Source organism: Tasmannia lanceolata, unplaced genomic scaffold (assembly GCF_043159265.1).
Source record: "Tasmannia lanceolata isolate RefF3 unplaced genomic scaffold, GAP_Taslan_0.1 ptg000008l, whole genome shotgun sequence".
Classification (NCBI taxonomy): Eukaryota; Viridiplantae; Streptophyta; class Magnoliopsida; order Canellales; family Winteraceae; genus Tasmannia; species Tasmannia lanceolata.
Window position 1 is genome coordinate 34,181,213 of NW_027518685.1, and position 25,710 is coordinate 34,206,922.

Below are 25,710 nucleotides of genomic sequence, written 5' to 3' on the forward strand. Positions count from 1 at the left end.
ATCAGCTGATGAGGACTAAGTTACATGTTTCCTTAATTAACCTATATTTTTAAGCTCCGAGTCTATCTCTATCTTATAAAAATTTAAGCAGAGAAAAAAGTAATTCACATGTTTTCGTCCTGTTTTGTAATGTTAAAATAACAGAGAAAAGATTATAGAGTGATGAATATATTGGCATAGATATTCTCCCTTTGGTCGTATCAAACTAAGGTTTTGGAATTTTCGCGGGAGTTCAAGTGATGTAGCCGTTGGATATTCCGCCCTTGTATAAAAGCAACACTCAGCTGAAAAACAACAACCACTTCAGCGACCCGGCTTTTGAGAAAAATTACAAATATGCCCTAGTTATGTCATATTTTCTTGTCATATTCTGTTGGACAATCAAAACCTTCGTAGGATAATCAAAACCATTGATCTGCGTGCCAACATTTTAGGTGGGTCCCACTCATAAGATTAAAGCTAATATGCCCCTAGAAAAGGGAATAAAAGAGGTTTAAATTAATGAAGGAAAATTCTAAAAAGAAAGTCATTTTTATGCTCTTTAATAAATGACAATTTCGGGTCCCACTTCTACCTTGTTTACGTGATCAGATCCATTGATCCGAACAGAAACCGTAATTTCGCAAAACTTTATTGAGAACGCCATGATTGGATGATCCTAAGCCGTTGATCCATCAAGCCCGATTAGGGTTCCACGAATAAATGTTCAAACCTTTGATTTTTGTTGCCTTGTATCATATGTTATACATACTACCGTTTGGGATGGGACCTGCCTAACAATCTCTCAACCATCACCCAACTCGAAATCAACTCCTTCCAATGCTCAGTTAGGGTTGACCATCCTTGACCCAAGGCTAGGGTTGGGTCGAGTTAGGGTTGAATTTTTGGGTCCTCGGGTTGGGCCAGGTTTGGCCTCAACATGCGACAGCTAGCCGCGAATTTCCTTTCTGTGATGGCCCCTATCACTTATTAATATTAACCTCAGACATATCATATCCAAGCAGGGATATTTCAATAAATACAAAAAAAATGGCAAGGGGGTAATTTGGTCAAAGAAGGTTAAACTGCCGGCCCACCCGCCATTTCCAAAGCAAATTAACAGCTAACCAAGTCCTCTTTTTTTTTTTATATAGCAACCCCCAACCCTCACAAAACAATAGCAAGTGAAACCCCAAAAACTCATCTTCATCCTCACGTCTCTACGGAGAGATTTTCCGCCGAAAATGGCTTACGTCCAACTGCCCGATAATCTTTTACCAAACGAGGCGAACCCACCATGGATGAGCAAGGGAGACAATGCATGGCAACTCACGGCGGCCACCATGGTCGGCCTACAGAGCGTCCCCGGCCTTGTCATTCTCTACGGCAGCATAGTAAAGAAAAAATGGGCCGTAAATTCCGCCTTTATGGCCCTCTACGCCTTCGCGGCAGTCCTCGTATGTTGGGTAGGGTGGGGATATCAAATGTCCTTTGGAAAAAAATTTCTTCCCTTTTGGGGAAGGCCAGACATTTCCCTAGACCAAAAATTCCTTCTAGCCAAAGCATTCCAAGGCAATTTTCCATCGGCCACGATGGTCTTCTTTCAATTTGTCTTCGCCGCGATTACTTTGATTCTTATTGCTGGGGCTCTTTTGGGGAGGATGAATTTCCATGCTTGGATGTTGTTTGTTCCCTTGTGGCTTACATTCTCTTACACTATTGGCGCTTATAGCATATGGTGCCCTGATGGTTTCTTGTATCAGGCTGGCGTCATGGATTACTCCGGCGGGTATGTCATTCATCTTTCGTCCGGTGTTGCCGGATTCACAGCGGCTTATTGGGTAAGGATTTTATGAGAATTCTCTATAAAACAACTAGTTACTCCAAAAGCTTCAGTTGTTAGACTAGTGTTATTTAATCATTTATACTTCAACACTCCAACTAACATGTGGCTCCAGTTTTGGGATGCCACCGCACGTGAATTTTTAATATCAGGAGTTGTTGGGTTTTGAACCCAAAACATGGGGCTCTGATTCCGTGTGATACATATACTTACTCCAAAAAGCTTATGCTGTTAGAGTTGGTGTTATTTAATCATTTATACTTCAACATTCTCTACATTTTTATCCATTTTGCATGATCTTTTGAATAATTTAATGGATTAACTTCGCATAGGCCCTCTTTGGATACCTCTAAAAGCATTTGCATATAATTTTTACTATATAAAATAAAAAAAAAACATAATTTTGAGCCTAATAATCAGTTTTGGAAATCCTTTTTGAAGTTAAATATTTATATTTGTAAATTAGAGATTTTATATTGTGTGTGGCCCTTTAGTCTAGTATTTTTCAAAAGGGACAGTGGGGCCTACTTATTTTTTTGGTGACGTAAGCTGAGATTGAACCTTTGATCCTGAGGCTGAAGAACAAAAGCCTTGACCATTGAGCTAAAGGCTCTATCCCAAAGTGGTGCCCACGTCATAGGAAGATCCAAACCGTTCATTTGTCGGCCCACAATATAAATAGGTAGTACCCAGAAAATCATCCCCATAGGATGATCCTAGCCATCAGATTTATATAGAGGTTTCCGTCTCATACTCATAATTACAAAATTTTCTGAATACTTGAATTTTTTTGAAGAAATCTTAATTATTATCTGCCGTTTTAAACTTTTAAAAATCTCGAATAATTTAAATATTCTCAAGTGTATGAGCAAAAATTTTTCTAATCTAAACCTGAATTTTTGGAATCAAACATGAATTTGACAAAGAATTTTTCAATTTCTAATATATTTATGTAAATCTCGTGAGAAAGTTATAATTATTAAAAAAAAAAAAAAAAGACAACCAAAACTGAACTCACATCTAGAGTGTAAACGGATCCAATTTAGATTTGGACCACTCATGTCTGGGCCCACGATCTGTTATGGTCTCATAATCAAAACTGAGCCTTCCATCTAGTAGGGACAACATAACCCAATATTGCTCAAATGATCTTAATTTGATCATACACACATGCCATGTCTATGTTAGATTGAGCAAAAGTTTATAAATAAAATATTTTATTATTAAATATTGAGGAATGCTAGACTCACAGGCACCCTTGCAAGAAAAAAGTATAAAAGGGGGCCCCATTTGTCGATAACCATTATGATAATGGCACTGAAAACTACGATCATAACCGTCAGATATTGACCAATGGGGGGGGGGGGGGGGCGCATTTACCCTTCTTTTGCAAGGGTACCTGTGAGTCTAGCATTCCTATTAAATATTATGGAGGGTCTTTCTTGAGATGTGATCACAATTTGATTTGGATAATTCGTATAGGTGGGCCCAAGGATGAACAAAGACAGGGAGAGGTTCCCACCAAACAACATCCTTCTCATGCTCGCCGGTGCAGGTATGCTCTGGATGGGATGGACAGGATTCAACGGTGGAGATCCTTACGCCTCCAACATCGACGCAGCTCTCGCCATCCTTAACACGCACGTGTGTGCGGCTACCAGTCTTCTTGTTTGGCTCTTCCTTGACATCATCTTCTTTGGAAAGCCTTCCGTCATCGGAGCCGTACAGGGCATGATCACCGGACTGGTTTGCATTACTCCGGCTGCAGGTAAATGACCAAAACACCCTTCATGATACTATATCTAAATCATGAGATTTTATATGGTGTAACCTATTTACGTTGTGGTTCCTCTATAGATCGGAGGGGTGGGCCATCCTACGGAAATGATTTTTTGGGCAAAACTTATTTACATTGTGGCTCATCAAATGGACGGTTTGGATCATCCTATGGTGTATGCCGTACATTACATTTTGAAAAATACTGGACTATACGGGCTCACAAGTTACACCATATAAAATCTCATAAATCATTTGTTTGGATCGCAAGAAAAACATTTTTGATTCCTAAGGAATTTTTTGTCTTCAATTTAGAGTGAAATGATATGATTTTGGTTAATTAGGGGCATATTATTAAAAAGGGAAGTGATATTTACACCTCTTTTGATCACGAGGGACACCCAGTGTCAGTGTATCAATGACAAAAAGGGGCCTAATGTACTTGATGTCAGAAAAATTCAAGGGCTTTGATTGCAACGTCCACTGTCAATGAGTGTCCCGGGTGATCAAAACAGGCATAAATATCATTTCCCTATTAAAAATTGTAGGTCGCTCGAATAAGGTTGGTTCAAGTTTTAACTTTTTCCTAGCGTGAATAGAGTAGGACTATTAGTGGGCCCAATTGTGAAAGAGGAGCTGAGAGGGAGGGAGGAGGATGGCGTATTGTGCTCCTAAATGTAACAGCTCTATCTTTAACGAATAAACGGTAGGGGTCCCAGCCAAACCCCAGCTTACGCATAAAAAAAGATGGAGGGGGAGATTTGAGAGGCATCCGTAGAAAGAGCACGAGAAATTCTTAAAAACCACCCATCTCTCACAATTGGCCCCACTAATATTCCATCGAATATTTTTTTTCATGGTTGCCAAACTGGCGACTTCACCTGATCACATTTCCTTGTTGGTTCCTCGGATAGGCTATCCTGCTTTGATTATTTGATCTTCAAATTATCTTGTCAGTTGTTCACTAATTTTGTTCAATTAATATTTAATCCAAGAACAAGTGTTGACATGTGGAGGATAGTCCAAGTATAAATAAACCCGGTCTTTCTATCTTTATATGCTCTAGCTATCCTTGAAAATTACATGATGTTATCCAAACAACATATTTTAAAATCTAAGATTTAATAATCAGGCCTTCTTCAATCCTAGATTTTGAAGAAATTCAAGATTTTAAGACGATGTTATCCAAACCGCCCCTTAAATCATGCAGGCCCACGCAAGTTTTCTTTTTCTTTCTTTTTTTATTCTGATAATTAAGCTGTGGCGATATCTTGAGCAGGATTAGTGCAAGGTTGGGCTGCAATCCTCATGGGAATACTCTCAGGAAGCATCCCTTGGTACACAATGATGGTCCTCCACAAGAACATTCAACTGCTAAAGCAAGTAGACGACACCATGGCTGTCTTCCACACTCATGCCGTAGCCGGGAGCTTGGGCGGTCTACTCACGGGCTTCTTCGCAGAGCCCAAGCTCAACCGCCTCTTCTACGGGCCCGACGACAAGTACATTGGCCTTGCCTATGGGCTCCATATGGGCAGGGCAGGCGCCGGGTTTCGTCAAATGGGTCTTCAGTTCGCTGGAATTCTCTTCATAATCATCCTCAATATCTCTGTTACTAGTCTAATATGTATCTTAATAAGGTATATTGTGCCACTTAGTCTATCAGAGGAGGACATGCAAGCTGGGGATGACGCAATTCACGGTGAGGAGGCTTATGCTCTGTGGGGTGACGGAGAGAAGTTTGAGAACTCAAAGATGAATAATTCGGTTTATGATGTCGAAGAGTTCCAGCCGGTGATGCCGAAAGCAGGGGGTGCTGTTCAGATGACATGAGGGATTTGGGAAGGCTAAGTTGGTTTTAGCAGGATCACTACTTGTGAATCATGCATTGGATTTAAAAGGAATTAATTAGCTTTGGAGGAAATGACCTTTATTTCATATATTTTGTTGTAAGAAATAAAACATGCATCCTCTTATTTTATCTTCCTTGTGAATCAAAATAATGAAGTCTAAATAGAAAGCTGAGCAAGTTTTTGCAGACGTCTCTCTCCCTCTCTATAACGTGTGATGATCTTCTTTTCTCCTAATAGCATTTTGATATGCGGATAGTGGAAATCGGGTTTAGGCCACCCTATCACGAATAGACCTTGCAAAAGGTGACCCGGACCACGGGTGGACCCGGCCCGCCCGTAATTTATAGGTCCGAATTAGTGACCCGATGAAATTTGACCTTGCCCGTACGGGTCCCGTCAAAACAGGACCAGGTGGCGTGGACCCGCGGGTGCCCGTAAAAACCCAAATGATGGAGATTTTATATGGTGTAAGCCCTTATAGTCCCATATTTTTCAGAAAGTACTTGACCGGCCACATCATAGGATGATCTAAACCGTCCATGTGATGGAACACAACGTAAATAGGTTGTGCCCCAAAAATCATTTCCATAGGATGATCCTAGCCCTCCGATCTATAAAGGTTTCCATAAATAATAATATGCAATTTCTCCATAGATCAGAGGGCTAGGATCATCCTATAGAAATGATTATTTGGGCACAACCTATTTACGTTATGGTCCATCTCATGGACTGTTTAGATTATCGAATTATAGTATGGGAATAAAAACGGCACAAAAAAAAAAAAAAAAAACGGGGTGACCTGCAGGTCGACCCGGCCCGTACGGGTTGGGTCCCGGTTCAGCAAATCGTGACCCATAAAATTCCGGGTCATAAATAACCCGGCTTGTAACTACTGGCCTACTGGGACCCGTATGGGTTGGTTGAAACCGGGCCCGGCTCACCCTTTTGCCGGGTCTAATACTCACGAATATACTATCGGTAAATAACTTAGCCCATTCTCCCAACGCCCACGTGTTCGCCATGCGTCGTAAAGCTGGTGCATTCAAATCTGTTTACAAACCAAACGTGTCTTCTCCTTCTTTCTCCTTCCCCTTAAAAAATAAATGAATACCCTCTTCCTTCTTCACCGACTCAACCAAAAACATGCCTTCTTGTACAGCCTCCATCAACTTACTCATGAAATTCATCCCTCTCTATTCAACACCAAGAATAACTCCACATCAATCTTTTCCACATTCCCTTTCAATCTCATTCTCTAAAAACCACTACCAGAATTCAATCACACCTCTCTCTATGTCAACCCCCATTCCCTACTTTTTCTCTCCGGAAATTCCATCACCACCGGCCCAGGACCCGCCGGAGATTCCAAACCCTAATACACCTTCTGAGTTGGAACCGTGGGAGTTCCCTGAATGGCCGGTCCCACCAGAGCCCATGCCTGAATTTCCATGGCCACCAACACCCTCTCCACCTGCTCCTGACAATCCAATACCTCCACCCGTTACTTTTCCACCAAGACAGCCGGATACAGTGCCGCCAGAGATCTTTCCACCGGGAGCGCCTCCGCCACCGCCGTCAACACCGCCGGACATTCAGCCTCCTTGGTCGTCGTTTATGAGCTTCTTTTCCTGGGGTTAGTGTAGTATTTTCATTTTTTTTTTCAATGTGTTTTTTCTTGGATGGTAGGGTTTGGAAGGGACTTCTATGTTTACCGATAAAGATAATGTAGTTTATCGACTCCTGTGCATTGCTCTATATATATATATATATATATATATATATATATATATATATATATAGAGGAAAGTGAAGCTACACCGCCGGTGTAGCTAACTTAGCTACACCGCCGGCTTAAAATACAATGGGCCCACATTGTTTTGGTGATCCAAACCATTCATTTGGTGGACACCCTATCTATGAGGAAAGTGAAGCTACACCGCCGGTGTAGCTAACTTAGCTACACCGCCGGCTTAAAATACAATGGGCCCACATTGTTTTGGTGATCCAAACCATTCATTTGATTGGCCCTCACATAGATAGGGTGTCCACCAAAAATCAGCTCCATAGGATCATCCTAACCCTCCATTTTTGCCTCCACAAATCGTAGGGTTAGGATGATCCTATGGAGCTGATTTTTGGTGGACACCCTATCTATGTGAGGGCCAATCAAATGAATGGTTTGGATCACCAAAACAATGTGGGCCCATTGTATTTTAAGCCGGCGGTGTAGCTAAGTTAGCTACACCGGCGGTGTAGCTTCACTTTCCTCATATATATATATATATATATATATATATATATATATATATATATATATATATATATATATATATATATATAGGGCGATGATATTGTCACCCCCCCCTAAATTACGCATTCGCTCCCCTTTTGGCTTGATTTGACGTCAAAAAGCATTAATAAGGGGGGCGAATGCGTACGCAGGGGGGTGACAATATCATCGCCCTATATATATATATATATATATATATATATATATATATATATATATATATATATATATATATATATATGAGGAATAAGAGTGTGCGGTCGACCGCACCTAAGCTTATGTGCGATCGAGGGCCTAAACACATGGGTCCCACACTTTTTGCAGTGATCAAAACAATTCATTTGCAAGGCTCTATCATAGATAGGGTGTGTACAAAAAATCAGCTCCATTGGATCATCCTAACCCATCCAAAAGTGGAGGGCAAAATGAACAGACACCGTTTACCACAAATCTGTCCATTTTGCCCTCCACTTTTGGATGGGTTAGGATGATCCTATGGAGCTGATTTTTTGTACACACCCTATCTATGATGGGGTCTTGCAAATGAATGCTTTGTGCCATCCTAACAATGTGGGCCCACATGAGTTTTTGGCCCTCGACCGCACCTAAGCTTGGTGCGATCGAGCACACACTCTTATTCCTCTATATATATATATATATATATATATATATATTAGGTAGTTTATTGACTCATGTGTGTTGCTCTCTCTCACACACACATAGATTAGAGGTTTCATTGAATTTTGTATGGAATGTAATTGCAATCGATCAAATATCTTGATGTGATATAACTATCTATGATCAATAATATATATATATATATATATATATATATATATATAGAGAGAGAGAGAGAGAGAGAGAGAGAGAGAGAGAAAACGGTTCCTACACATGTGTAGATAAGTTATCTACACACTAGCTTAAAATACAGTGGGGGCCACATTATTTGGGTGATCCAAACCATTCATTTTTAAATCCCTCACATAGATAGGGTGTCCACAAAAAATCAAATCCATAGGATCATCCTAACCATTCGAACTGTGAAGGCAAAAAATGGACTAATTTGTGAAGGTCACATCCATTTTACCTCCACAAATCGTAGGGTTAGGATGATCCTATGGATCTGATTTTTTGTAGACACCCTATCTATGTGAAAACGGTTCCTACACACATGTGTAGATAAGTTATCTACACACTAGCTTAAAATACAGTGGGGGCCCACATTGCTTGAGTGTTCCAAGCCATTCATTTTAAAGGCCCTCACATAGATACAAGGTAGAAGAAAAACAAAACTCTTATAACTCCTAAGACTTTAAGAAAGCTGTTTTCATTCTTGACGAATGATATCTCATTTTTGACGAAGGTGATCTCATTCTTGATGAAGTCGATCTCATTCTTCAGGAAGGCGATCTGATTATTCAAGAAGGCGATCTCATGCTCAAGTGCTTTGATGCGTTCTTCGTTTATCCCCTTCTCGCCACGATCTGCGCATCCGTTATGGGACCTTACCTCCCTGCATGTCCAGGCCTCGTCCTCCCAACGAAATTATTTGCAACCGCAGCTCTGCATGTTATTTAAATATTACATTCCCACAAGTTTTCCAACAACATTTTCAAAAAAGAAAATAGATAACAAGTAGAGAATTGCAAGTTTACTCATAGCACATGCCCAAAACGGCCGGCCTTGGATATTGTTTACGTTGGTCCGAGTGATTCTTCGAACTAGTAGTTGTGGCTGTTTACAATGACATAAGTTCGAGTCCAATCCATAGCTTGATGTACCACTTGCATTGCTTGAGGATGGCATTTGTTCTAAAAATCCAAAACAAAAACGATTTCAGAACATGATAAAGCAAATCAGAACAAGCTAGCAGATGAAATTTCCATTGAAAGACAGCAAGGAATAGGAATATGACATAATCAATAGGAACACACACAAATCTTAACTCCAATTACTATCTTAATGACATGTTTTTCTTTAAAATGTTCCACCAACTTAAGCAAATCTTAACTCCAATTACTATCTTAAAGACATGTTTTTCTTAAAAATGTTCCTGTAATGCAAACAGAAATCTCTAAACAAATCAAGATTATTAGTTACTTACAAAGTTGCTGCTAGGTACTCCATCTGAGATTTTCATGTTATCTCGAACACTCTTTAAATCATCTTTTTAAAGTAGAAACTCTCTTTCCTTCTACTTTATAATCTTGATTTATGTTCACATTCTGTCATGTTTCCATTCTAAGAACTTCTGCATTAAGTTGTTCTTGGAGACACCAAAAAATTCTTTGTAAAAAAATTCCAAAAAATGATTTGGAACCCTTCCACATTAAATCAAAGTACACTTTGAAATTATGTCAAAGCAAAGTGGTTCAGAGAGTTAAAGACTGGTTGCAAATAAAATAAATAACTTCACATGCTGTGAAAGATAGCAAGAAAGGCAAATATAATTGCAAGAAAAATCTATATTATAAAGAAAATACTCATTTAGTACAACAAAATATTCACCAACATATTACAAGGACGAAGGCACTTATTTTTGCCTCCATCGAAGAGCACGAACATAAAAAGAGAAATGAGGGATTTAAATAAGAAGAGAAATTAGGAGTTTTAAGGGTATTAAAACAAGTTGAGTGAGAGAAATTAGTTGTTTTAAGGGCCCAACATCAAATGAAAAACCATCTCTCTCTCTTCCTAAAAACCCTATTTTTCACCTACATAAAAACCCTATTTTTCGTAAGAATTCAGGAACAACAATCCTCTTCTTTTTTTTCACGTTCAGAACAACTACAGAAACCCTAACCTAGCGTAGAAGGAGGGTAGAAGAAGAAGGGTAGAAGAAACCCTAACCTAAAAAATGAAACCCTAACCTAAAAACGAAAATAATAGAAGAACAACTGCATAAAGCCTAACCTAGAAAACGAAAATAATAGAAGAACAACTGCATAAACCCTAACCTAAAAAACAAAAATAATAGAAGAAGGGTAGAAGAAAATATATTCGGCTGGAGAGGAGAATCAAACCAAAATAAACTGAGATCACCAAGACCAAAAAAAAAAAAAACACAATATAAACTAACCTGTATAAAAATTGATTTGTGGCGGGTGGTGGATTTTCAAGCTCGTCACCCAACTGAAGAAAAAAAAAACTGATTTCTCATATTCTGTATAAAAATTGGTTGATTTTATTTCTAGGTTTAAGCTTTCGAAGATCTCTCATGGATGTGGGTTTGTGTATAAAAAACAAGTTTCTTATCTAGTCCTTCTTTCTCTTCTGGGTTTGATATTTTTGGATTCTGGAAAAAAAAACAAAAAAATCGTACTAAACTGGGCGGAGGAGAAGCAGAAGCATAATGGAGGCCGTAGAGGGAGGAGGCAAGAAGCAGAGACAAGAGGGAGGAGAAGCAGAGACGAGAGGGGGGGAGAAGCAGAGGCGTATTTTCGTTTCAGCAAACCCTAGAGAAGCAGAGGCGCAAACCCTAGATTTTCGAAAGAGTGCGTTTTGTGTTTTTATGAAGAGAGAGAGAGAGAGAGAGAGAGAGAGAGAGAGAGAGAGATGGTTTTTCATTTGATGTTGGGTCCACCATCAACGCACCAATGAGGAGCCTTACTAAACACTTCAGCGCACGAAACTTTGGTGCACTTAAGCGCACCAACAGCTCTCTCTCTCTCTCTCTCTCTCTCTCTCTCTATATATATATATATATATATATATATTCTCTCTCTCTCTCTCTCTCTCTCTATATATATATATATATATATATATATATATATATATATATATATATATATATATATATATAGAGAGAGAGAGAGAGAGAGAGAGGTGTTAAAATAGCTGGGGCTTGGGCATGAACATACTACAAAGGACTTCGTTATTTTGAAATCTAAGCTGGTGGGTGACAGGTAGAAAGTGAGCACGCATAGCTTCAAGCATGAACTCCATGCAAGAAAAACCATGTGTGCTCACTCTCTTCTGTCACCAAACGAGCACCTCTGTTAGTATGTCCACACACAGAAGCACACCTTAATTTCCTTGCTTACTAATCATCTAGAGAGGCCTAATGAACTGCCTAGAAAGAGATGTCTTGAGTGGTATAAATAGGCCGAAGGCCTGCATCGTTGTATGAATGGAATAAATGTTCTGTTTTAACATCCATTGGTTCCTCTATTTAAAAATGAATTTCTTCCCATAAAACATTTATTCATCTCACCCATTTCCTCTTACTTGTAATTCTAAAATCGCTCTCCAATACCCATCTCCCTTATCCTCTCTCTCTCTCTCTCTCTCTCTCTCTCTCTCTCTCTCTCTCTCTCTCAAGAAATATTATTCTTAAACATGGTAGGGCTAAAATGCGTGAACCCCTTCACCCAGAGGTCGACAGTGGGCGGTGACTAATGGAAGGAATATATACAACATAACTAAAAGTAGCATCAATATCTCAACTTTATATTAAACTAACCTAGAATTTAGAAGCAAATCTCTACAAAAAAGAAATTTTTAATTTTTAAACTAGTTCATTCGATTTGTATAAGTGCTTTTAGTTAGAACCATGACACGACAATAAGACATACTCACCAAAAGCTCCCTTTTTTTGACGTGAAGAGAGTGTTCGAAATTGTGGAAGGAAACAAATTACATCTTTTGTTCTGATGCTTAGCAAAACTTCGAAAAAATTCCGCTAAAAATCAGATAAGAAAAATGAAATCTAACGTGCGTTTTCAGCTGTGTTTCTTTTCTTATTTTACAGAAAAGGTGCTTCCCTTTTTTGGAGTGAGGTTTTCTTTAAGAAAGTATGCAGACGTTCCCTGTTGAAAGTGGCCAATAATAGAAATGCTTTGCACATATTTTCTTGATTCTCATCTTTAAAAGAGGGTCAAATTTCTCAAGTTTTCTAGAACATGAGTCTGCCATAAGCAATGACGATTCTTGCCAACAATTAGGTAACACTATGGTTATTGTATGGGTTGGTTATTGGTTCTTTCTCCTTCTCACTTTGCATAGTGTGAAACAACCAATTACTCCAAAAGCTTAAGCAGTTAGAGTTTGTGTTAGTTAATCATTTATGTCACACCCCAAACGAGACCCAGCCTAGGCAGGTAACGACGCTACATATTCACATTCAACCATGAACATGGCATCTCAAGATAAAGCATGCAACAAACAGAGCATAACTAAAGCAACTAATTTTATTAATTCAATCAACTAATTGTCTGAGTATTAATTGAACCATGGAAGCAACTAAATACTGTCCAATGGACTACATGAGTAATAAATCAACTAATAAATTCCAACTACTGTCTGAATAACTAATCGACTGGAAATATATAAAAAATCTTGAGACGAATCTCCTCCTGAACAGTATCTATAAACATAAATAAATAACGAATGAGCGAAGTCCCAATGATCAAAGCAATAATGCAACTGGCAAATCCATGAAACAACTGTATAACTGGCGCATACACACACAGTGTGTGTATATGTGTATATATATATATATATATATATATATATATGAGTTAAGTGAAGCTACACATACGTGTAGCTAACTTAGCTACGCCGATGGCTTAAAATACAGTGGGCCCACATTGTTTGAGTGATCCAAACCATTCATATGATAGGCCCTCACATTGATAGGGTGTGCCCAAAAAATCAACTCCATTGGATGATCCCAACCCTTCAAACTGTGGAGGCAAAAATGGACAGATTTGTGAAGGTTTTTACACGTCCATTTTTGCCTCCACAAATCGTAGGGTTGGGATGATCCTATGGAGCTGATTTTTTGGGCACACCCTATCTATGTGAGGGCCCATCAAATGAATGGTTTGCATCATATATATATATATATATATATATAGAGAGAGAGAGAGAGAGAGAAAAGTGTAGCTACACACACATGTAGCTAACTTAGCTACACCGACGGCTTAAAATACAGTGGGCCCCACATTGTTTGGGTGATGCAAACCATTCATTTGATAGGCACACTCTATCAATGTGAGGGCCTATCAAATGAATGGTTTGGATCACCCAGACAATGTGGGCCCACTGTATTTTAAGCCGTCGGTGTAGCTAAGTTAGCTACACGTATGTGTAGCTTCACACACACACACACACACACACACACACACACACACACATATATATATATATATATATGAGGAAAGTGAAGCTACACCGTCGGTGTAGCTAACTTAGCTACACCGCCGGCTTAAAATACAATGGGCCCACATTGTTTTGGTGATCCAAAGAATTCATTTGATTGGCCCTCACATAGATAGGGTGTCCACCAAAAATCAGCTACATAGGATCATCCCAACCCTACGATTTGTTGAGGCAAAAATGAACGTGTAAAAACCTTCACAAATTTGTCCATTTTTGCCTCCACAGTTTGAAGGGTTTGGATGATCCTATGGAGCTGATTTTTGATGGACACCCTATCTATGTGAGGGCCAATCAAATGAATGGTTTGGATCACCAAAACAATGTGGGCCCATTGTATTTTAAGCCGGCGGTGTAGCTTCACTTTCCTCTAGACCTGGCAAAAGTGACCCGTGCCCGCGGGTCGACCCGGCCCACCCGCAAATTTGCGGGCACGGGTCTAAGTTTCCGTGACCCGTCAAAAACCAACCCGCGGGTGACCCAACCCGCAAAAACACGGGTCTGGTCAGGTCAACCCGCGGGCACCCGCGGGCACCCGCATTTTTACAGTATTTTTTAATCTTTTTGAGAATGTTATCATCACTGCTGTTTGTTTTTTATGAGTAACTCCTCACTTTATAAAAAGTACGGTATGTCCTGCACCGTAGGATTATCCAAAGTTCCAAACCGTCCATTAGATGGGCCATACCCTAAATAGGTTATGCCCCAAAATTATTTCCATCGGTTGATTCTAACCCTCCGATCTATAGAGGGTTAGGATCAACCCTTTAACATTCAGATTGGAGGGATAGGATCATCCTATGGAAATGATTTTTGGAGCATAACCTATTTAGGCTATGGCCCAACTAATGGACGGTTTGGATCATCCTATGGTGTGGCCATACATAAAGTGAGAGTGCCCAATAGTGTTGATAACATTTAAATGTGGTTTTTATTTTATTAGAATTTGCTATCAAGCTTCTCCTTTGGCAATTTCTCGGCAAGTGGCCTTTGTGTATGCAAAGATGCGCATCCAAATGTTTGCTAAACTGTTCGTAGAAAATGTAAAAAAGTAGTCATTACACCACAAAAAGTAAATTAGCTAAATTATAAAGTTTTGAATGAAAAATTACCTAGAAAGGGTTATAAAATTTTAAAATTACGAAAAAAATACCAAATCACATATGGGAGGTTATGACAATTACGGGAAAAATAGAGGCTCTCAGATCAAAATAATTATTACAATCCCATATTTGCGGAATATTTGCGGGTGACCCGCCGGTTGACCCGGCCCACCCGCGGGCTGCGCGGGTCACATAAATTTTGACCCGCCAAAATGCGGGTCATTTTCTCACCCGACCCGTGGACCCGCACCCGCATCACCCGCGGGTTGACCCGGCCCGACCCACCCGTTTGCCAGGTCTACTTTCCTCTATATATATATATATATATATATATATATATATATATATATATATATATATATATATACACACACACTAGTAAAGTATCGGGGCGAAAAAAATTAATGATTAATTAAAAGAATCAATGAAACATCATTGCAATTTCAATTAATTTTTTTTTTTATTTGGTAAACTAATGATAAGCCCTATCAGATTTGCATGCTCGGCTAAGAACAAAGAAACCACACTGTCAAAATTGGACCTTAAAAGAGAATAGAAAAGTTGGTAAAGAAGATAAATCATTAAATTTGTGGGGTTCCTAAAAATACCTTTCCTAGCTTTGCCTGATTAGAAGTGACGTGTGGCAGAGAAAGTTTAATCAATTAATGGTCGTTGGTAGGTAAGGTTTTACATCACATGTTAAGAGGCCAAGGACCTGAGGAAGGTATAAGCACCCGGTTTAGAGTGTTAGATCACACCGTTAAGATGATTTATGGGCGACAATCTATATACTCCATGGCACAACAAATGAACAGTTTGGATCATCTTAATGAAGTGGGCTCCAGTATGTTTTTCAAAAAATACTGAGAAATGATTAAATTTAGGAATATCATTATTAATTAAAGATCCCTGTGACTAAAATTTCCGTGCATGACGCACCAAAGAAACATAAAAAGTAATGGAAGAAAGAAATTAAAATAGTCATACTAATTGAAGCATCATACAGTAGAAAAATAAGGCGGAAAGTGCAATAATAAAGCGAGCTTGATAGCTACACATTCGATAATACATTATAAAATACAAAAATATCTGTGGGTAGTTAAGGTTCCAAATTAGAGAAACTTGGTAAATAAGCCTGATCTCAATCATAATTAACCACAATGACCAACACACTTCGCGCCACACTTACCCAAACATCCACCGCAATGATATTCAGCAATGGAACACCGTATGCAAGAGCCTGTCCCCCAACAGTCCTAAGATCGATCTAAACTGGATGAAAACCGGCCATATAAATAAACGTTGAGATTCATGGCTGAAACTTTAGTTCTGTAGAAAGTTTAAATTAATCAATTTGCCAATGGAAATCTTATCCGGTCACTCACTGGTACGACTCACTGGTACGAATGGAAGGTATGTATAATCCTCGTTGTCGGCTTTAGGGCCAAAGATGGGCTCTCCGATGAATCCCAATCTCCGATCTCTGAGACAGTGTCGAATAGATAATGTGGCACGTAAATGTCGGCAAGATCTGGAAGTTCTGCACAAATGTAAGGGACCATTTGGATACGCAGATTTTAGAATCCAGGTTTTTAGCTTGAAAACAGTGTAAAAGAGGGTTCATGATCAAGCTGTTGTATGACGTCCTGACAGCGTTTCTTGGATTTCACGTGAGAAATTTAGGTTTTAAAAATCTCTCCTGCATCCAAAGATTTCTAAAACCTGGAAATATGAGAGGATCTGCTAGTCTCCTGCTGACGGAAAGAAGGGCGAGAGGTAAAAAATGAGTCAAAAATGACGGCTGGTCCGCTTTTTCTCTTGTCTCTTAGCTACAATTTTGAAGAAATCCCGGTTTCTAAAATCCGCATATCCAAACGGCCCCTTAGTGTTTTTGCTGGGAAATCAGATTGGGAGTAAAGAAGTCAGATGCTCTATTCCCTTGATTTCAGGGTTCAATGGAACTTCTTTTTTTTAATCGATACCTGCATTTTTTAAGGCATTCACAGAAATTGCTAAGCACGTGAAGAATCCATAAGTGCAACATGTAATCTATAAAACTTTTGTTTTGAATTCTTTAGTGATGAAGGCCAATTGCAGCAGTTTTCAAAACAATTTTGTAAGACTATAAACCTTGGTATTGATATTCGCATTACCATATTTTAATAATTGCAAAGACTCATATTGTCTTTTCTTTTTTAATTGGTTTCCGGAAGGTATTTGGGACTTGTAATAACCTTTTTTACTTTGCTTCAGAAAACCGTTTCATATTTCTCATAAGCTGGTTTTTTATATTTTAACACACATTTGACATTTCCCTAGGGTCCTCCTTGGATTGCAAGAAAAATATTTCGAATGAAATTTTTTTCCCCTGCTTGGATTGCAAGAAAAAATTTGTAATGAAAGAAAAAAATTCTTATGCCCTGTTTGGATTGCTGGAATCTTGTGGAAAAGTTTGGAAAGAAAATAAATTTGTTAAAAAATTGCCTACTTTACCCATGAAAAAAAAAGAACTTGAACCAACCTTGTTCGATATTTATTTATAGGGACCTTCAATTGGTGATGACATTCCCTAACCTAACCATAATCATATTATTTTCCTTAAGGGAAAATTTTCCATAGAAAAAAATATTCCATCAGAAAAGTTTTTCTGGAAATCAAAACAGGGCCTTGGGGAAAAAAAATCTTTCTACAGTTTAATGGGAAATGATATAATGGGAAAAAATCATAAATTGAAGGTCCGTAAGTAAAAAATTGAATAGGGTGGCTTCAGGTCATCTATTTTTTCGTGTGAAAACAGTAAGAAAATTTAGAAAAATTTTCCTTCCTAAACTTTCCCTGAAAATTCTTGCAACTTATCTTTGCTTCCCATAACAAAGTTGGGGATATCATTATGAAAACAGGAATGTAGATATCACTTCCGAAAGAAAAAATCCAATGATATTAATTGTTTTTTGAGATTAACGGCAGCCATGAGAGGTGGCTAATTCATTCTCCACAAAAAATCGAATCATGTCTTGGCCCAGAATCAAGATATTCTTTGTAATATAAAATTCATAAAAGTTGCCTCAAATTCTAAATGAGAGAGAGAGAGAGAGAGAGAGAGAGAGAGAGAGAGAGAGCAAAGGAAATATTATATACAAATTCAAATGGAAAAAAAAAAGAAAGCAGGAAGGAGAAAAAAGTAGATACAATAATGAAATAATTTATTTGGCCGTGGTATCCGGATCTCGTCAAGAAGGGAGCAGAATTCCGGACGCGCTAGGGTTTGGGATAAAGGCAAGCCAAACCTCAAAATATAAGGTCAGAGAGATGAAGAAGAAGAATCTAGAGATAGAGAGAAAGAGTGTGTGGAGTGAAGGATCTAGAGATAGGGGTTTGGGAAGGCTGGGAAGGGCGGCAAGGGCAGTCGAGAGAGAGAGAGAGAGCCCAGAGATATCGAGAAGAAGATTGTAGAAGTGGGAGGTAGGGTTTTGCCCGTTCTGGGAATTTCGTAGATAGAGAGAAAGATACGTGTGTTGCTGGAGATGGGCCCGGGTGGCAATATTTGGTACACGTGGAATGAGAAATATAGAGACGCGTAGAGACAAAAGTGACGCATAAAGGTTGGGATTAAATGGGTATTTCAATTCTAAAACTGCAGAAGACTGCCCAAAATTCAGTCAAATTACACTTGTAAGAGTAATGGATATTTCAGAAAAATAAAAAAAATTCGGGACTTTCCCAACCTGCTTATATATATATATATATATATATATATATATATATATATATATACTGGTGGGACACCCCGTGCGATGCACAGGGAGTGGGAAAACGTTATATTTAGCTTGCATCGCGGCCCATCAAATGGACGGCTTGGATCATCCTATGGCGTTGACTGCAAACTTCATTTGAAAAATATGGGTGGGGCCTACAATTTGGCCTTAATGTTAATGCACGACCCACACCATAGGATGATCGAAACCATTCATTTGATGGGCCACAATGTAAATAAGCTGTGCCCCAAAAATAATTTCCATTGGATGATCACAACTCTCAAATCTATAGAGGCTTCTGTAATATGCAGTATTTCTTTAGATCGGAGGGCTATGATCATCAAATGGAGGGTTTGGACCATGGGGTGGTGCGTACAATTCATTTTGAAAAATACAGGTGAGGCCTACCTTGTTCAAAGAATTGAAGAAATTAATATTTGGGACCACCAACTGTGGGGGATAGACCAGTTCAAAGATTTGAAGAGATTAATTTGGGCCCATCAAAAAGATTTTGAAAAATATGGGAGGATTTGACCAACCCGTAAGGGTCCGAGTGACACGGGCCAGGTAAAAATGACCGGGGAAAATTTACGGGTCACAAATCTTGGACCCGTACCCGACCCAAGAACTGTACGGACCACATCACAGGTTGATCCAAACTGTCCATGTGATGGAACACAACATCAACAGATTGTGCCCCAGAAATCATTTCCATACGCTGATCCTAGCCGTCCAATTGATAGAGGTTTCCATAATATGTTGTTCCTCTTACATCGGACGGTTAAGATCACCCTATGGATTTTTTATTACAAATGCATAAAGGAGGGGGGTAAGATTGAAATTATGTGATTTTCATGGGTGCCTTCGTTAAAAAGCATAAAGGAGGGGGTAGGATTGAAATTATGTGGCTTTAATGGGTGCCTTTGTTAGAAAGCATAAAGGAGGAGGCAGGATTGTAAATATGTGGGTTGAATGGGTGCCTTTGTTAAAAAAAGTCAAAAAAAGTGATGTGTAATTCTCATAGATTTTTGGGAGAAATTCAAATAATTCCCTTAGATCGGAGAGTTGCGATCATCCCATCGAAATGATTTTGGGGGCACAACCTATTTGCGTCGCGGCCCATCAAATGGCTGGCTTGGATCATCCTATGGAGTTGACCACAAACTTCATTTGAAAAATCTGGGTGGGGCCTACAATTTGGCCTTAATGTTAATGCACGACCCACACCATAGGATGATCGAAACCATTCATTTGATGGGCCAGAATGTAAATAGGTCGTGCCCCAAAAATCATTTCCATTGGATGATCACAACTCTCCAATCTATAGAGGTTTTCGTAATATGCAGTTTTTCTTTAGATCGGAGGGCTATGATTATCAAATGGAGGGTTTGGATCAAGGGGCGGTGTGTACAATGCACTTTGAAAAATACAAGTGGGGCCTACCTCATTCAAAGATTTGAAGAAATTATGTTTTGGGCCCACCAACTGTGGGGGATAGACCAGTGCAAAGATTTGAAGAGATTAAATTCTGGGCCCATCAAAAAGATTTTGAAAAATATGGGAGGGTTTGACCTGACCCGTAAGGGTCCGGGTGACACAGGCCCGGTCAAAATGACCTAGGAAAATTTACGGGTCACGAATCTTGGACCCGTACCCGACCCAAGAATTGTATGGACCACATCACAGGTTGATCCAAACCGTCCATATGATGGAACACAACATCAACAGGTTAATTGTGCCCCAGAAATCATTTCCATACGCTGATCCTAGCCGTCCAATCGATAGAGCTTTCCATAATATGCTGTTCCTCTTACATCGGATGGTTAAGATCACCCTATAGATTTTTTATTACAAATGCATAAAGGAGGGGGGGTAAGATTGAAATTATGTGGCTTTCATGGGTGCCTTTATTAAAAAGCATCAAGGGGGGGTAGGATTGAAATTAAGTGGCTTTAATGGGTGCCTTTGTTAGAAAGCATAAAGGAGGGGGTAGGATTGTAAATATGTGGGTTGAATAGGTGCCTTTGTTAAAAAAAGCCAAAAAAAGTGATTTGTAATTCCTACAGATTTTTGGGAGAAATTAAAATAATTCCCTTAATTTCCATTCCTCTATATATATATATACTAGTAAGAAACCCCGTGCGATGCACGGGCGACAAAGAAGAGAAAAAGATAGTTAAATGACTTGAGAGGCCAAAATACCAAAAGTCAAAAAAGAAATAAAATTTTAAGTTCGAGTAGAGAAGAAAGGAATGGGAGAACAGAATAGAACGAAGAAGAAAAATATGATATTTTGATGCCAAAGAAGAAGTTCCTTATAATAACTATCTGCCAATGGAGATTTGACTGACAAAGAAAAGTAACTGAGTAAGGAGATTTGCCCAACATCACAAAGTAACTCACAAAGGATATTTACCCCTAACAGATGGATTTTTCCCAACTCTTAATTGGTAAAAGAGGAGAGCTGCCCAACATGGACAAATGCCCTTCAAGTGTTCAATGGCGCAGCTAAAGATCGGCCCGACAAAATCAAATTTTCTACTTTTGACTTGATCATCATCTATCAAATTTTCTACTTTTGTCTTGATCAACATCTAGTACTTACAGTAAATACATTGAAGGTTCTAAAAATTTAGTTACTTTTCTAACACTTTTGATTGATTTTTCTTTAATTTGTAAAGTCACAATCGAAGGAAAAAAACAAATGCAAAATTTGGATGGCAAAAGAACATATCTAAATGCTAAAGTGCAAAAAAAGACAAAAAAAAAAACAATGCAAAATATGGACTTACATGTCCATAAACAGAAAGAGGGAAATCAGGAATAAGAAGAAAAGGCAGAACCCAGGAGGAGACAAAGAAGTAAATAATGCTTTAGTCACAGTTTCGTTCATACGGTAGTTCTTACAAAAGTAAGGAAACACTCATTTTTAGATTGATAGACTCGTATATTGAAGTGCCTTCACCAAGAATATCAATATGTCATTGAATCATGACATATATTAGACCAATTCCATTAGTAAAATAAGTCCAAATTTCAGCTGCAGATTCATTCGGGGTTATGGTGTTTTGTGAAGCCATACATCTATCACAATGCAACCAATAAAGAAATATAAACAACACAGAAAACCGGGATTTTGTATAAATAAACAAAATGAAGATGACCCTGCATTTCTAAGAGTTGAGTATTGAATTAGCGAATCAATTTGATGGGATTAACTGAATTGGACATGGGCATTCACTTCTCACATGCATCACTGTAACGTAGCACACCACCAATATCAATAATGAAACCCCATCTGGAAAAAAAATACCCAAAAAATATGTCCCTAGTCCATTCCAATAAAGCTCAAGCACTGAAAACGCTAAACCAAACATATGATAAGATAATTTACAGAGAGAAACTAAATCAGGCATAGGAAATTGTATGAAAATTCATCAAAAAATATAACTGGTACATTAACTTGTGTGTCAAACAAAGATGATGAGAAATAGTAGTTGGATTAATGGACTATATAATTCTAACAATAAAGGTTCATTCAACAGGAAGGAAAGAAGGTAGTTGATGCTGTAAATAGAAGGCTATGCCAATTGCAGAGATTTATGTCGTTATGAGTTATGACAGAGAGCCTCTTAATTGTTCTACCTTGAACTGTCATAATACATCATTATTTGAACAAAAAGATAAATCTTAAACCCCAAACAATTCACAAAAGTTCTCATTGCTCATTGCTTGTGTTGTGGCAATAAATTCATCCATTTGTTCCAATTCTTCAGCGCCATGAGGACTATTATTACCAACTATAAATCAAAGGGGAAAATGTGCCAGGAGAAGAGGAAAATAATTAAATTATTGTGTGCAAAACATAGATTTTATTAACAAAAATTTCAGGTCGTCCCATTAAAGATTTTGATTGCTCAAACCATCACAAACTGTCACGATCATCCATCAAAGAACCCACAAGAGTCAAAATTAAAAAATATGATTTAGACTTGTATTAACCTTTGAAACCCCTGTATCATCAGGAAGCACTCACTTGGAAGTTATTAATAGAGCAGAAAATGTGAGTAGTTTTTACATGATTAGGAAGTAGTTGGCAATATGCCACAAAAAACTCCAAATGCAGAAGCCCCTCAAACGCATCAATAAGCTGCTCATCATAAGTAGTCCTGAAAGCAAGGATTGCAGATCTGATTCATTTGAAAGTTGCCAAAACAACAACCAGAAGCATCATAAATTTCGCCATGATACAGAAGGCTTTTTGATGAAAAATTTAACCTGAAGAAAGTATTGGTTTGATATGGGTGAGTCAATCGGATCGGAGGGGAGATATGTCGGCAACCGCTTGGGATATGTCGCCCCTGTAGATCGAATAAGAGCCTTTCCCCTCTTTTTATTAAAAACAAAAAACACCAACAACGTCGGACACGAAATATGATTAGAACCAGCTGGCAAAATGAAAAACCTCTCCAATATAGAGGAAAAAATAAAAATTAAATATATATTCCTTTAACAATACCAAAGATGGGTAGATTTGCGTTCTAGATGAGGGATAAGCCATCTCCAGAGTGCTGATATGAAGAAAACATCGTCTTTGCTGAGGCTAGGCTTTAGGGAAGTAAGGAAAAAAAATGGAGGAGCGAGGAAACATCGAGGAGGAAAGAAATAGTAGGGAGAGAGGCCAGGCCCGCAAGTTCATTTTTAGGGTTATGCGGTTTAGATAGACATGCAATGGAATGGGAAGTTTTGGGCATAGAAAGGAGGTCGACTCTTCTCAAGCCTTCGAAACAACGAACCGAAGAAGGGCATGGAGATTTTTCGGAGGATATAGGAGAGATTTGGGTTCTCTGCGAGAGGTTTCTGTATTTTAGTGCTGAGGGTAATTCTTCTGCAGATTCAAGGAGATGGCGTGAGAATTTAAGGGCATAGGAGGTATTTTCACTTAGATGTGTTGGAATTTTAGGGCATAAGAGATATTTATCTGTTTGGGGGTGATGTTAAATCCACCGAATTTTCAGGAAAATCAGAAAAGCCTGGGCTTTTCCTCCCAGCTTATAGTAGTAGATATATATATATATATATATATATATATATATATATAGATGTGAAAAGAAAAACAAACCTATTGGAAAATCGTTTCTTTATACCTCATTTTTTTTATAGAGGCTAGGCCTATTAAGTAGTTTTTAGTATTAAATAAATCAGTTATATTTTTATGATATTTTCAGGTTGGTAAGATAAGGTTTATCTTTGTAAATAATGCCATTACAAGCTATTTAGGAGTTATCTAGAGTTATCTACTGCTTGTATTTGGTAGTTGTATTTAAGCACTTTTCAATAATAGAAAGGGCAACAGAGATTTTATTCGTGTTCACCTTTATCTTGGTGCAATCTCCCATATGAGATTAATTACTCTATCTCTTTCCTCTTGAACAGTGCCTTGTGAGACACCATAGTTCGAGGACACAACAGACGCTTCCTCGTCGAGGAATCTATTTTATGAACATAACAACTTGGTATCAGAGCAGCACGATCCTACAACATTCAATGGAAGAGTGGATTGTTAGGACGAAAATACAGGAGAGATCAAAAGGCTTCTCGTTTCTTTAAGTGCCAGCTACGATCTTATGTCGTTGTTTGTCCTAAAGCCAGAGGACTAGAGGAGCCTCCATGTCTGAAGAAGAGCAAAAATTTTAATTCCTGCAGCAAGAGCAATTTCGGAAAGGCTTCTACGGAGGAAAAAAAAAAGAAACAAAAGAAGAGAGCGAGAAATCAGAAAGAAGAAAAAGAAAAAAAGCCTCAAAAGAAAAGCGTAGATGATTATCAGCGTCGTCGATTCTTACAAGGTTTTAGGCGAAAATTTTCTTTTTGCTGCATTTGCTCAATGTCATTGAAAAGATCCTCACCCACTGTCATCCGTTCGTCAACGTTCCGATCATTTCAAAAAGACACAACAAAAGAGCTTGGATTTACGACGCGATAAAATCGATTTGAAAGGGAAGCTGCCTCTACCCCTGGTGACAACATACGAAATAGCGACTAATCGCAAGACGAAGAGAATGAGAAAGGGAAAGAGAACGAAAAAAGAAAAAGAGAAAGAAGACTTTCCGAAAGTGCGCAAAATTTGATTTGTCACCAACTTCCAGCGCTTAATCTTCAACCTTGAGGACAAGGTTGATTTGAAGAGGGGAGGAATGTTACGTAGTTTTTAGTATTAAATAAAAACTTAAAGGTTTCTAAACTTGATAGAATGCCTTAGAAAGCAAGGATTTCTTTGTTTAGACTTGCTAATTTGAGTGTGGCCTTGCATGTTTAGTAACCTCTCATCTTTATAGGGTAATCCCTTGAATTTGGAGACGTTTGGAAAGGGGAAAATAACTTAAATTAGATTTTCTAATTTAAGTGTAATTGCAAACGAATTTGGGCATTCTAGGAAAGTTCTATGGGAGCTTTTTGCCTATAAAAAAACCCTTGGTCCCTCTCTCTACACACCATAAAACTTGAGAGCAATCGAGAGATTGAGAGTTTGCTCAAAGAGAGGTTTCCCATGGACCGAGTGGTGTGTGAAGGAAGAGAAGCATCAAGGGGCGTTTCTAGGCCTTCACTGTGCTCGGAAAAGATCGAAGACTTGTCTGATTGTAAAGCTTCGAAACGGCTGCTATGGCAAAAGGTACATCTAACCCATCTCATTAAATTCAGAATTTTCTTTGATTTTCAATGCCAAAGATCAATTGGGATCACTAAAGTAATGTTTAGAATAACATTTGGTATCAGAGTGTAGGTTAGAGGCAAATTAGATTTATGGCCTTTTTGTGCAATTTTCGTCTCGCCGAAAAAAAAGCCAATTGCCGCCAGCCGCCGGAGAGTTTTTCGGCAAACCGATGATACCATCATGTTCCTCCCTATCCTCCGGTCACACCCTTGAAATTTCGTCATGTTTTGACTGTCGGAT

General features: G+C 38.6%; 1 protein-coding gene and 2 long non-coding RNA genes across 5 annotated transcripts; 2 read left to right on the forward strand and 1 right to left on the reverse strand.

Annotated features, from left to right (window-relative positions):
- The first annotated feature begins 1,178 nt into the window (after positions 1-1,178).
- On the forward strand, positions 1,179-5,618 carry LOC143883583 (ammonium transporter 2 member 5-like). The gene is made up of 3 exons (XM_077386925.1): positions 1,179-1,820; positions 3,305-3,590; positions 4,878-5,618. The coding sequence occupies exons 1-3, from the start codon at positions 1,224-1,226 to the stop codon at positions 5,429-5,431; spliced, it is 1,437 nt and encodes a 478-aa protein (XP_077243040.1). The 5' UTR covers positions 1,179-1,223; the 3' UTR covers positions 5,432-5,618.
- Positions 5,619-6,542: 924 nt separating this feature from the next.
- On the forward strand, positions 6,543-9,521 carry LOC143883584 (uncharacterized). 2 transcript variants are annotated; one of them, XR_013252432.1, is made up of 2 exons: positions 6,543-7,084; positions 9,105-9,521. It is a non-coding gene; the product is annotated as an uncharacterized LOC143883584 (long non-coding RNA). The 2 variants fall into 2 exon arrangements; XR_013252431.1 differs by having other exon boundaries at positions 9,143-9,521.
- A 13,209-nt stretch (positions 9,522-22,730) lies between these two features.
- On the reverse strand, positions 22,731-23,713 carry LOC143883585 (uncharacterized). Of its 2 annotated transcripts, XR_013252434.1 has the most exons (3): positions 23,278-23,713; positions 23,037-23,147; positions 22,731-22,927 (listed from the first exon to the last, which is right to left on the reverse strand). It is a non-coding gene; the product is annotated as an uncharacterized LOC143883585 (long non-coding RNA). The 2 variants fall into 2 exon arrangements; XR_013252433.1 differs by having other exon boundaries at positions 22,731-23,147.
- Positions 23,714-25,710: the final 1,997 nt, after the last annotated feature.

Excerpts from the sequence above, each read along its gene's own strand:
- LOC143883583 (XM_077386925.1), top strand. The coding sequence starts at position 1,224 with ATGGCTTACGTCCAACTGCCCGATAATCTTTTACCAAACGAGGCGAAC. Across the intron at positions 1,821-3,304 it reads GATTCACAGCGGCTTATTGG|GTGGGCCCAAGGATGAACAA; the intron begins GTAAGGATTTTA and ends TAATTCGTATAG. Across the intron at positions 3,591-4,877 it reads TTGCATTACTCCGGCTGCAG|GATTAGTGCAAGGTTGGGCT; the intron begins GTAAATGACCAA and ends TATCTTGAGCAG.